At 37.0% G+C, this 14,228-nt stretch overlaps 1 protein-coding gene across 2 annotated transcripts in view; it reads left to right on the top strand.

Moving 5' to 3' along the window:
• The window catches only part of LOC135247953 (acid-sensing ion channel 2-like), a 363,876-nt gene extending 350,573 nt beyond the window's left edge, over positions 1 to 13,303 (top strand). For both annotated transcript variants that reach the window (XM_064321970.1, XM_064321969.1), the window contains 5 exons: positions 3,783 to 3,936; positions 4,450 to 4,541; positions 7,987 to 8,066; positions 8,951 to 9,019; positions 9,329 to 13,303. In XM_064321970.1, the coding sequence (XP_064178040.1) occupies positions 3,783 to 3,936; positions 4,450 to 4,541; positions 7,987 to 8,066; positions 8,951 to 9,019; positions 9,329 to 9,430 (497 nt within the window). In that variant the 3' untranslated portion in view covers positions 9,431 to 13,303. The remainder of the gene's footprint in view (positions 1 to 3,782; positions 3,937 to 4,449; positions 4,542 to 7,986; positions 8,067 to 8,950; positions 9,020 to 9,328) is intronic.
• Positions 13,304 to 14,228: the final 925 nt, after the last annotated feature.

Genomic DNA, 14,228 nt, shown 5'->3' with positions numbered 1-14,228 from the left:
ACATAGCTGGCTAATTTGAAGCAGGGATTATATAATGCAGACTAGCTTGCTTAACTAGATAGCTACTTAGCTGTGGACATGGGGCATTGTCACCTTGAAGTTTGTTAACATAGGATGAAGTTGACCATATGATCATTAAGTAACAAATGACATCAACCTTGACTTCTAAGGATGTACACCCGAACCATACAAGGAAAATCTGGCCCACATCCTAATGAAATTATCAGAACTTTTTACTGTTGGGCCACTGCACTGCATGTTTTGTTGACTGCCTGTATATTTGTTGATTAAATGTTACATAACAGTGAGGACAATGAAAATGACACCAAAGTTAAATGCATAACCAAAAAACTCACATTACTGTAAGTGCAATAACGTAGAAGGTACTATGAATTTAGGAGGTAGTCATTTAATGGGAACATTTTAACGAGAACCATTTTGAAATGCCTGAAATACTGAATCAGACCTTTGTGAGATAATGTGGGCAGTGACATACTGTAGTCAACCATATCCAAAAAAAAAATGTATTAAAATGACATTCAGCAGCACCCTCAGTTATTGCCAAACCTGCGGGAATTCAACTCTACAGTGAGAAAGAGCACACTACTGCAATTCACCATTGATATGGAAAAGGTTTTTTCAAAGGACACAGGCTCTTCTGCTTGAATTGGTTTGGTATTTATTTTGTGGTATAGGAATATGCGGCTTTATCATTTGTACAGAAACACCATAAAAGTGTATATATTGTCTACAAAATATAGGCTTAAACAATTCTTAGACTCAGACTAATGTAGCCCTCTTGTGATGGCAGTGGGCTCTGTCAAGCAGAGTTAGGTGAGTAGTACCTGGAATTGAATTGCTATGTGAAAAATGTTGTGTGAGTCGCTCTGGATAAGAGCATTTGCTAAATGCTTGTAATGTAATGTAATTGGTCTCCTGTATGCCTGATGTAAAATTGCGGCGTGAACGTGTGAATGTGGTGCTAAACAGAATCCTGGGTTCCCAGCAGTTGATGGTGAGGTGGCTGGATACCTTATTTACCCCAAGGGTTATTCTGGTTAAGTGCAATGCTTGGAAAGGCTAATGAGTGTGGTGCTTCCACTGTGAAAATGCTATACCCATATATTAGGTAGCATAATATTTATTTATTTCCCAGAATGTCGAAAATACTTTCTCTATATTTTAACATGAACAGAATGAACATTGCAGTACAAAATTATTAATAATTGACAAAAGAAGCAATATTTATTTTGTCTTAAGTACCGAAAGTATAGCATGAACTATTCCTTAAGAAACTTAAGAAATCCCCAACTCTGAAAAAGTAGTTGTATCCTATAGATTTGCAGCATAAATTTATACGATACAGCCCTCGGGAATTCAGTCACCTTTCATACACCGTAATCAATATAAATTAAAGAGATTTCTGCCCAATATGCATTTTCAGTACCCAATAGTCTGTAATTTAAAAGCCCATACCTGTGACAGTGTGATGTCCTAAACCAAATTATTTTTTGTGAAATTGGCTCAAGTCCACAAGCTTGTTAGACTACATTGCAGCCCAGTACATTGGTGCACATTTATTTGATCCACAAATTACTTCCAGTACTCTGGGATAAACATTTGCAATACAAAAATCAATGATGGAACATCCATAACATTTCAATTTATTTAAACAGTATTCGAAGGAAATATCGAGTGAATTATGCAAAAAAGTTCTATTTTTTCAAATGAAGACTAGTATTACTCCTATGATATTCAGTAAATGGCAACGGTGGGTACTCGATTCAAACTTAAGTCGCACATTTGTAGACTTCAGGTTCAACTTGCAACTTGCCCTTAAATGATTCGAGACTCGACTCGGACTCATCAGTAATGATTTGTGAGCAGTAAGCAGAAGATTGCAGTTGTGAATATCACATGCGTAAAAATACTTTATTTGATTTTCATAAGCCTTCTCTCACCCCTCTATGCACCACACTGTGCGGACCTGTCAGCCAGAGCAAGCCATATAATCACAACCACACACACGCCCTCACTGTAGTGCAGCACGACTTCACCCTCAGTCCCGAGTGTTCTTGCCTTCGGCTTCAACAACTTTAAGCCCCTTGGGCCGAACAAAAATTGGCAACGTGTAAAGAATGTGGCATAAAAATAAAAGGTTCTGGATCAATGACATCAAATTTAGTCAGACTTCTGAAAACATATGGGTCAGTCTGCTATCACTAGAGATGGCCACCACTATTCATGCTGCAGTGTAACGTGTTGGCAGGCTCATTAACTACAGTCATGTCAGGGCATGTTTGAATTTATTCAATCAGTATCACTGCAGCACACAATTATTCCTCTGACATATAGCATTTGTCACATTGTAGGAAGTTAACTTGCATTATTCGAAAGATGAGGATGATGAGTAGAATGTATGTTTCTGAGGTAGGCTACTCAAAGAGGGAGCAACAGGCTATTACGATTCTAAGAGTTCTGCTGCTACGTTAATTTGCTATAAGTAAACCTCCGGCTGCTTGTCATACCTGACTGATGGTTTTGATATTGTTAGTTTATTCTGATTTCAGTGCTGGGCAAATGATTAATCTACCGAGCTGTAAAGGGCAAAGCAAGGTTTTTAAATGAAAACTGCCTGAATTTAGATCAGTTGAAGTGAAAGTTGTTGCTAATCATTTCTCCCACATTTACCGTAAATGACAATAACTTGTCTTCAGATTTAGAAAGTTTCAAATAGAGGGTATCCACTGGGTAAAAAAAACATTTTTTGGTCAGTATTTATTTATTTATTTATTTTGCATTATTAAGGTTGGCTTTTTATAGTTGAATGAATGTCTAACAAATGAATTTTTATAATAATTGATGGTAAGTTATGTTAAATAATAATGTTTTGCAATATTTTCAACTAAAAGGCATAGGTTAGCAGCTCTAAACCCCTCCACTTACAGGTATCTATGCTCTTGTCTTAAACCATCCATATCCAGCACCAGCATTTTTTTGGGAGGGAATATTTGTGAGTAGCTACCTTGCTTTCTTGCTTGGCTAGTTCATATTCAGGTTTTGCCACTGTGAAGCTCTGACCAGAAGTAGTAATGCTATTTCAGTCAATATGGAAGTCCATAATGCAAGTAGTCAATGGTAATCTAATGCAGCAAGTTGTGCTAAGAGGGATGAGCCAGTTATTCTACTACACTGCTGCACACAATCACCTTTACCTTACCAATATACCCCCTTAGTATAAACCCAATGTATAGATAATGATGTCTTGAGAGAAGGCATTTGGTGGTTGGGGAACAGTCCATACATGGATAGCTCTTGTTCAACATTGTTTAACCCAGCCGAGCTCTTGTAAAGATAAAGGATGTTCACGATTACAAGTTAACTTGAAAAAAGGTGCCAAAAACCTCACCTCACTCACAATGTCCCTGAGAAATGATGCTGGATTGTCTGCGAATTAGAAAGTTAAAAGGGTTTTGGCTCCCTGGAAGTGATGAAGTCCAGTCTCAAGATGCTGCAGCTGAATTTTAATTAGTCATTTATTATCATTTAGATAGCTTGGAAAATCATACTGTTTTTCAATGTTTTTCAACTGTTTTTATTTTTCTCTTTGTTTCTCTCAATTGTCAATATTAGTGATGACACAATGACTATTACAATACTGTTAGATTATTTCTATTTATCATTTATCTCAATGAATGGGATGGATGACTAATATAAAATAAAAAAAAACATTATAAAATACATTGTCTGACTGTTTTTTTCCTTATTTTCTTTTTAAACAGCAAAGCTGTCTGAAAAGGACAACAACAACTGTATCTGCCGGACCCCCTGCAACATGACCCGCTACAATAAGGAGTTGTCTATGGTGAAAATTCCCAGCAAGACTTCAGCAAGATACCTGGAAAAGAAGTTTAACAAGTCTGAGAAATACATCACGTGAGTGTTCTTGGATAATACTAATGAGTTAGTTCATTGTGTTCCTGAAGCAACACGACTCTAATTTCATAAATGGGAAGCGTATTTGTTGGCAACATGTCTGTACACAGTCCTTGGTAAAAGTTTTGACTAATTATGTATAAACGTACTTCAAAACTGTCTATTCAAAAATGTAAAAAAGTTTTTTGGGTGTCAGAGAATTATAAATAAGTGTCTACCATGAAGGACAATGTTGGTGACCCCTGATTTTTACATTTTGAATGGTTTTAGTGTGTTTTTCAAACTATCAGTGGCCAATACAAAGATATCCAGCAGTAGACTAGAGTATAGGAGGCTGGCAGGACTTTGCCTGGTCTGAAACTTTGTTCTTTGATTCTGCCTGGAGCAGCAAATCATCCATTAGAGAATCTTCGTGTCAGTGACATATAGCATTAGGCGAAATTTGGTAATCTGTTTTCTTTAACTGCCATTTTCTATCCGTGTGCATGAGTTTATGTTTTTCTTGTGTGGTAGGGACAACATCCTGGTCCTGGATATATTTTTTGAAGCCCTCAACTATGAGACCATTGAGCAGAAGAAAGCTTATGAAGTGGCTGGTTTACTGGGTAAGAACCGTTCACAAAGCCACTGTAGCACTTGCATATTTTCTTTAAAATATCATAAATCTTGTCTTGGGCCCTGTTTCACATACATTACAAATCAAGTTTGTTTGTTGACATTTTGAGATGAACCCACGATTTTTGGTTTCACGAATCAAGTTCACAGGCAGACTTGTTCGCAGAGCAACAGGTTCAGGCTGAAATTCACTGGATAAAATGAACATATCTTATATAAGCCGCACTGTGAAATCACACACACACACCAACAGCAGAAATGAAGCATTGTTTGTTAGAGATTCTTATCGATGAACAAGCCATCGTTGCAAGAAGAGCAGTGTTTCGAGAGACTGACAGGATCTTTTAAGGCGCTTGGATGATTATCTTTACGAGCGCTACTGATTTAGTCGTGAGGGAATTATCTACTTTGAGCAGTTAATAGTAGCGCACAATGCCAACTTGGAGCGAAGCAGAGGCCTAACAGTGACACAGACACTGTATTGGGCTCCGTTTCCTCGTGCCAGCACATTTTTATATGCTGTTGGCGTTGCTGAAAATATAATAAATATAATAGTAATAAACTTAAATTTGTAATAATTTGCATAAAATGCAACACAAAGTGCTTCACATTTGAGAAGAACAAAAACAAACAAAATAAAAGTAAACAAAACAATATACAAGATTACACAATAGATACAGTATTAGAAATGAGAATGTTTAAACAGGGCAGAGGAAAAAAAATATGCAGAAATAAATAAAATGAGAAACATCAGCAAAGCGACAGTATGCCAAGCAATCAGGAAAGTGTAGCCTACTTTGCATTTAAGAGGCTTGTCAGTGTGTTTGTATTTTCTAGCCATGCAAGGGTAAACACTATTAAGGATCGTTCCTATATAGTCCCAGGTAAATTTCATATAATTTTCAAGAGTTTCACAATGGTAATATTCACGTAATCAAAAGTAAGTGTTCTACAATTCCAAAACAAAATAAAAACATAGGTTACATGATGAGAGTTATAAAATACCGCTTTTGTCAATTTCAATGTGTTATTTCATCCTGCAAAGGGCAGTTTTGTAGAGCAGTTCACAGAAGTCTTATCAGGCCCCCAAAGGCAAACAGACTATTAACTGTGCTGACAGGGAGCCAGCAGGTGTGATAAAGAGACAGTGCTCAATTGCAAAACATCCTACTGGATCAGCATTATGTAAACCTTAGGTTCTCCATTAATACTATATAATTGTGTGTTGTATTGTTGGAAAGCTTATGTCATGGGGAACAAGCTGGTGTCTTTGATGGTTGGGCGTGGCTATCTCTTATATAAAGGGAAATGTGGAAGGGTTCAGAGGGACTCATCAACATGGTCTCCTACGCATATGCATATAGCCATTAAACTCCACGCACACTTTTGCACCATTGTATATTTTGTCATTATTAATATATTTACAATAAATTGCTTTCACTTTAACCTGGCAATCCTCTTCGACTCTTACCACTGCACACACGCAGAAATCAGAATATCTGTATCCCGTAGTCATTTGCCTATACACAATTGTATTTTTGCAGGTACACAAGCCAGTGTAAAATCTGTGATAAATAGCTATCCATATAGGACCACACTACTGGCAGAAAGCGGTCTCCTCTGTCCATGCCTGACTTTTAGCACAGATGAAAGGTTAAATACACTATTTTTGGAGTCAGATAATTGAGATGACATTAAATTAATCCTGTTCCAGTACCACCAGGTAAGACTACAGCCTGCATTTCCACCGCAGGAACTAGGGTCTAAATTTAGTTCCTGGGGCTTTATTTTACCCCCCAAAAGGTTCCTACTCGGGGGGTAGTACTTTCCGAAAGTACAGGAACCTTTTGGGTGGAGCTTGCAGCGCTGAACATTTCTGATTGGTCGAGTACTCGGAGCATTTGTGTTGTATTTATTTTCCGCCATTACCCGCCATGTTTGAAAATATGCAGCGGCAAACCAATTTATTTTCATAATAACTTCAAATCAAACTTGTATGTTATGTGGCGCAGTAGCCTAGTTTTGGTTATAGCCTGCCAACGTCTTGGAATTATAACGTGTGCTCTTCTGTTCTTTTCTTGCTTTAGTATTCGTTTTATAAAATGCTAAGCATTCGTGCTGGGACAGCATATTACGTAGGCTACCAAAACATTCAAACGGATTAATTCGGTTGCTGAATATTTTCTTCCGGATTTTCTTTGTTAGCCCGTTGTAGCCTAATTGACTCAAAACGTTTGATACAGTTATGTGAGGTATGCGGTAGTTCTGCGTAATTAACATTGGTGATACAGTACAAGCAAACTGGAAATCACCTTCCGCACTTTTTGTCCGGGTAAAATAACAGGTTAATTCTAGTAATCGTCCCTTTAGCTTTTTCAGACTGCCGTAATTTTACTCAATTTTACTGCCATTTTTCAATTCCACGAAAAGACCAGGAAGACTATGGACTAATTTATGGTGCATGGTTCGCATCTGGAGGGCACACTTCGCTGCTCGGCTAGCAGTAACTTCGAAGGAAAGCAAACGGTGGCTGTACCACTACTAATTTACATTTTCACGCAAGTCCGAGTTTTCGTTCTATTCTTGTCATTTTGCCATTAGCCTATATGGAATTGACGACGAGAAAGTAATCAAACAGCAAATTTTTTACAACGTGTGCATGTTTTCTGCTGTTGTTGCCAGTTATACATATAAATGTGAATGCATTCTGTCGCTTCGGATGTCAAGACATGAAAGCGAATGTTCGCATAAAAACATAATGAATGTGTTTGAGAGGATATATGAAAATCAATAAATACAAAAGTAACCATATATAGTCATTGTTGGTAACCCGTTGTATATAAGTGGAATAAACCCCTCCGGGCTGTCCCGGTTATTAGAAAATAATGTAGGCTACTTCGGTGGTAGTATGGGGTTACAGAAGAAATCATATGACAGATGGACCGACGACAACGTCGCTTTTTCATATGTCAGTGGGCTAATTTGCCTAATCTTCGCGGTACTTTAGACCCCGGTGGAAACGCAGACAACCATTGGCTGAAGGAACCTTTTAGTTCCTGGTAAAGTAGTTCCTGGGACTGAAAGTTCCGGGTAATTTTGGTGGAAACGCGGCTTACATGCATTCACCCAAATACTTCCGCTGCTTGGTGCATCTAAGGGGTTTCTTACAGTGTCATCTTCCTTTATAGCAGAGTGGGTGCATGCAGTTATCCAAAATGGTTCAAAGCTAGGTTAGCTAATCAAATCATAATTCAGTCACAATTCACAAGTAAGCCCAAATTTAATTAACAAGATAAGTTGATACGAAACGCTTCTAATTGTTTAAACGACGTACATGAAACAGGGCCCTGAAATCCTGGAATTGTTCCCAGTTCAGTGGTGAACATCACATGAGTGTTGTTGAGGCTTTCTGTGTCTCTCCTGGTTAATTGGCAGGTGACATCGGTGGGCAGATGGGGCTGTTCATCGGAGCAAGCATCCTGACAATACTTGAGCTGTTCGACTATGCCTATGAGGTCAGAATTCACCTTGAGGGGCACAAATAACCTCACCAGAAAAAATAAATGTCGGTCTGAGCTGAGTGTATTATACCAACAAATGGTAGTCTTGGTGCCACAACAAATTATTTACTTACACTTTCAGTTATTTCAAGAGTGAAAGAGAAACAATGGCCATGCTCCCTATAATATTTGAAAAATGTACCATATTTGAAGGACGGCCACTGTAAATTCTTTCAGTTAGTAATTTTCCATGACATATTACATTTTACCCACATGACTATCTTTATGAAGGTGAGTTAGGTCATTAGAGTGACATAGGGATCAATTAGGATTGATTAAATAGCATAGGTATGTACTTTTAATGAATTTGTCCTGTGGTTATGATAGATCATTTTCATTATCAAATGATGAGGAAAATTAATGGTCTTTATGAAAACTAAGCTTCACAGAGACTGTGAAGACTTGATTGATCTGCGTCTAACAAAATTGCTGATTCCATAAAGATGAGTGATTTCCCCCCATGGGTGAAAAGACCTGAAGTGTTTTAGTTGAAAACTCTTTGATGCCTTTAAAGAGCTCAATACATTCAATAAATTAAAGCACTGATAAATGAACCAAATATTTTATCAACCTATGGATGGACGTTTAAAAGCAATTTGGAACAGAGAAATTTCAGGAAATTGAAAAAAGTCAGCTTACATACATCCCAAAAAGGTGTTTGCAGATACGCATCAGCAGTGATTCCATTTCCACTTCCTCTGATCATGGTACCTAGTCCTTACGTCATGTCAAGCTTATTGGAGGCTTGCTTTCCCCATCACTAAAATGAGCTTTTCACATAATTGCCCAGTTCTGATCTAGCTCCCTGTAACCATACTGTGTTTACGCATTGATTTTAGGTGATACGAGACAAATTGCTGGACTTATTGAGTCGAGATGAAGAGGAAGGGAGCCACAGGGAGGATGTGGTAAGGAAAGGAATGTCACTTTAGGCATTTCGTTTCTCTGGGGAAGTCTTTTTTCAAACCACAAACTGAGTAACTTGGAGGAACACAGTATGCGGTCACGATTTGTACATTTTCGTGTCTGTCATGCTATACCCACATTATTTAGAAAGTGTTTTTTTTTTTTTTTAATAAGACATCTAAAAATACTCAAAACATATCTGTAGAGTCAAATTATTATTTTGGAGGGGCGTATTATTATTATTCTAGAAAGATCCGGTGTATGTGTCAGCACGCATGCACATGTGCGCATGTGTGTTCTTCCCTGCACAGAGCACCTGCGATCCGGTGGCGAACCACTCCGAAGCCATCAGCCACACTGTCAGCGTGCCCCTGCAGACCACACTGAGCACACTGGAGGAGATCACCTGCTAGTGCCTCCCGACCTGCCCTGACGCCCACCAGCTCGGACAGCAGGGACGGGGGGGTCCGGAGGGAGGTCTGCTGGGGACCTGCCCCGCGTTGACTGAGTGTCTTTGGAACAAAATCATCGAAGGAAAATAGCAGAAGAAAAACCAAGAGCTTTGCTGCAACATGCTGCACAATTGGGAATAATGGATATGTCCTCTTGACTTAAAATGAACTCTCTGTGAGTGAAGACAGTCTCAGACATATTCTCCCCGACAGACTCTGAGCCGAGAGGTCTCTGATTTCATGGCTGATACAAAATCGGTCCACCGAGGGAATACATCTGTATAGCTTTGTGTATACAATTCACTCTCTTGTCATTCACAACCTACTGCCAAATTGTATATTTGCCAACTGTCCCACTTGCATGTTGGTTCTTTGGATACAGTGCTTTTTACTGATGCCAAGACTGTTGTTTCGCTTACGCTGTATGTCTCTGAAACTATACGGCTTGCAAGGCAAAGCTTGGTGTGCCACTGTGGGAGAAACATCCTGCTCAGAGGGTCACAGTCAGTGCTCCAACATCTGCGGCTTTCTTCGTCAATTAAATGCTGTGTGTAACAAACCATTTAATGTGCGCCACTCGCTCCTGTTATTCTCACACGTTGATTTGTGGATCAGTTATGTAACCACTTAACTTCAAATGACATGAATTTTATTTATTTATTAAAGTTTATACACCAAAAATTCAGTTCGGTCGCTTTAGTATCGCCGTAAAAATGACATACAGTGTTGCCAGTGGCAGTCAGGAAGCACAGGGGTGCAGTAGCAGAAGACAAAGAGTTGATTATAAGGAGCTGGGGTAAAGAGGTTGAGGGTCTAATGAGTGGAAGAGGGTTGTGGAAGAGATGGAGGTGGTGAGAGCTGTGTAAGAGTTTAAATGTTGCAGAAATGCCAGGCCACCATTTCCATTTACTTTACAAAGTGTTCAACTGTGGTTCACTGGTTTGCTCGTGTATTTACAAAAATACATATGAAGCAGCTGTCCCATTCCAGTTTTTCAAGCCTAAGTGGATGCATTTCATTGGAGGAATTTAAGGTGAGGCCTTGGTTCAACTAAAAAAGGTATTTATAAATATTTTCTATTTTAAAATTATATTGCCATTCATTAACATTCTTAAGATTATAGCAGGGTGATCAGAAATGTCTATATGCATTCATTTGTATTGACATAAGATTTCACAGAGCATAAACTGTGCCTTGACAATGTAGTCTTGTGCATGGAAATGAATGTATGCCTGGATTAAGTACAATTTAGTTAGTTAATTTTGGAGATTGGTCAGCACTGATCTCTCTGTTTGAGGAGATAAAATTGTCATTTACGTGTGGTTGAAATCAAGTACACATGTTATTTGTATCCCGGTCATATTTCTTTTTTGCGTTGTTCCTGAAAATTAAATCAAAACTTTACAGTAAGTCTAATATCACTGTTTTTTGAGGATTTAGATTCAGAAACAGCCTGCATCCTCCTTCCAAAGAAAAATTATTTGAAGCACATTTTATCTGATACATTCCATTCCACTAAGACCTCCACTCCATATCATCTTACCACTTGATTTCATATAAATATCAAAATCAATGAATATGCTGTGCTAATATAATATGGTTTACAAAATAATATATAATCTTAGGCTAAAAAATGGTATTTTAAAATATTTATATTCAACAATATTTGTGAATTCATATGTACTCATTGTTAACCAACTTCATTTTGTACACATTTTGAGACACCCAGTTGTCTGTTAGAGTAGATTAAAAGTTACAGAAGTCTTTAATACACCCTAGCTAAACACAACATTTCATGAACAATCATACTTTAAACAAACTTATCCCAATTATTCTGCTGTTTAAATTGGAATTTTGCCAAACATGATTTCTCTGTAGGAGAACTATGCAAAATTTCAGAATGTTCAGAAAGGTCAAGGAAAATCCAAACTGCAGTACCATCTGTTTTTGTTGTTTTAATTTATTTTTATTTTGTATGCTACCGTCAAACACTTCTACACATAATTAAATGAATCCCTGTCCCTGAACAGTTCAACAACAGTTCATTTATATTATCCAATTAGACCAGTCATCTTGTGATATATATTTCAAAGACCAGCCTGCTGTGTCCTTGAAGTAAATGTCTAGGTGGGATTCAATCAAATACAATTTTCCCCAAATACACTCTGCCATTTTAAGAGCATTTTCACAACAATCCGAGAGGATTTTCACTCTCTTTAACTTCCCTGGGTTTTTTTGTCGGATTCAGTCAAAAAAAACAAACAAAAAAAAACATTATGCTCATAAGGATCATCACCCACTAACAATTTAATTTAACTATACATCATGAAGTCTATTGAACATGGCCATAAGCATGACAGACATAGTCATATCCAGTCACGATAGCATAATGTATGCAGCAATCAATTTGTGGCATTTTGAATCTGTTTTTTTTATTTTTTAATGCTGCATATAGTATGGATATGTTAAGACATGACACTTAAAACAGATATCAGATTAGCATCTAACAACTAACAAATTAATAATAATCAATAACAATGTGTATGCAAACAAGGTTTCGTTTTCTTCAGACAGCAAAGGTGCTGCAATGTGAACCAGTTTAACCAGGTACAAGTTAGAGTACATGCATATATGATATAATGTCTACTTAAATTGAAATACTTCCAAATATTATTTTAATCTGAAATATTAGCACAATTAATTGTGCAGAATATTCTAAGCCAAAGCATATTTAATGATAAATTCTTTTAGTGAGCACTTGAAATAGCCCTTTTTTTCTTTTCTTTTTTCAAATCCTATTCAGATTAATATTGTTTGTTACCCTTCTATTCATTAGTAAGTTTTAAAAAAATCTACCTATGATATATATATTTGATTTGATTGTTTTTTTTTTTTTTTTAAATGGTTTTCATGATGAACCAAACCAGTTCCTTAGATTCATTGCCATGGTCAGTTGTAGATTCTGCCATCCCATGTTTATCATCATAAAGTGACCACATGCTTTATTTTACTGAAACGTGATTTCTAAAGAGGTAGTTAAAGTGAATAAGCATTTGAATATACTAATAGGTGCTACCCTAGAAAGCTACAAACCTTTGAAGGAGGGTTTTCAGTGCAGTTCAGTGGTCATCCAAACAACATTACCGCCACCAAACTACTTATGTCTCTGGATTTTATGTGGATTTAACTGAAATTGGCAAGCAGTAGGATATGAATGCTATCAAGATTTTTGGTTTCTAAGTGTGTGTTTGCGGGCCCTGAAAATGCAATTTAGCAGTAATTTATCATCTGGGAAACAGGAGGTTATACCAAAATGACCACAGATTAAATTGGATATCATTTAAGATCACTGTCAATGGTGACAGATCTTTCAGTTAAATTCCAGCTTAGTTGCTTCAATAAGAGGCTCAGCCATGGTCAATGAACTTTTATTTGCCTTGCTGTATGTGCACATGCACTACATTCCTGTTTCTGCCCATTAAATTGCAATCAGCACCACAAGTTGCATTTTAATTATAAAAAAATTAAAGCGAATTATTCCCATGAGCATGACTGCTGGACGTGAGAATATACATTTTCACTTGAATTTCCCTTCAACCACAGTTTGATCAACATTTTTTTTTTTGTTGCAAGAACCAAAAAACTGCTAAATTTGCAGTCTAATCAGACCATTAAAAATAGCTTATCATTGCTGGTACAGTTAGAAACACGACCCTCTGGAGCTCCTGTTGTCAGAGAGAAGCTGGTCTTTATCCTTGTTAAGGATTCGTTCTGTGATACTCCATTCGTGTTTTTGACATCAAATGAATAAACCAAAATAATTTTTTCAGCTCACTAGAGCATGTGGCTTATTTTCAACGTGGAACTAGCATGCAGTCTTCTTCATATATCTTTGGAAAAGTCACTGTGCTTAAATGCTCAAATTCCTTGACATATACATAGCTGCAAATGATTTTTACGCTTATATTATAAAATAAATGCCATACATCCATCCTCATTTCGATCTGCGTAAGCATTTACCACAACCTTTTCTGATTATATTGGCATCACTAAAATAAGGCCCAAACAGAGAAAAGAAAAACAGATGATTTTATTTAGCATAAAATTCATTTTTTTAATTCATTTTTGACCTTGCATATACCTGTATAGGTAATTTGTTTGAGATTAATAATAGTTTTTCTCTCTAACCAAAGGGGCATAGGAAGGTATTGCAATAGTTGAAACGGAAAGCTGAGCCAATACATTAATTCATGTTTAAATTGCTTTCATATTAGCATATTTCAGTTTTATAGCAATCCTTGAAAACCAAGAAAACAATATACTGAAGACCCATTTCAAAACATTTCATGAACTCTGGAACAAAGGACCTGTTTCACTTGGATTATGATTCATTTGAATGATGAAATATTGTAATGATTCAATCACAGGAAAAGCTTGTAACTCAGCTCCACCGCCTGCTGAAAACTCAATTTAGAACACACACACTGTTATTACAACTGAAGAGCATTGGAAACAAGAATGAAATCAGTCGTACCCTGATTTTCTCCTCAAAACAAAAAAACACTTTTTATACGTACAAAAATGTTAAAGTATTGATATCAAAATGAAGCCAAGTTACAGCAAACAATAATAGCTATCTTAGCTCACACAAATTAAATGAGCTCTGTTCCAAAGAAATGCTACCTAGTGTTTCCTAAATTATTTAATGTAACTTGTGTTTTTTCATCTTACTATCTGAAGAGAATGTGGTCATTCAAAC

Source organism: Anguilla rostrata, chromosome 2 (assembly GCF_018555375.3).
Source record: "Anguilla rostrata isolate EN2019 chromosome 2, ASM1855537v3, whole genome shotgun sequence".
Taxonomy (NCBI): Eukaryota; Metazoa; Chordata; class Actinopteri; order Anguilliformes; family Anguillidae; genus Anguilla; species Anguilla rostrata.
The sequence above is the reverse complement of the archived record's forward strand: the minus strand, read 5'-3'. Positions and strand labels throughout refer to the sequence as shown.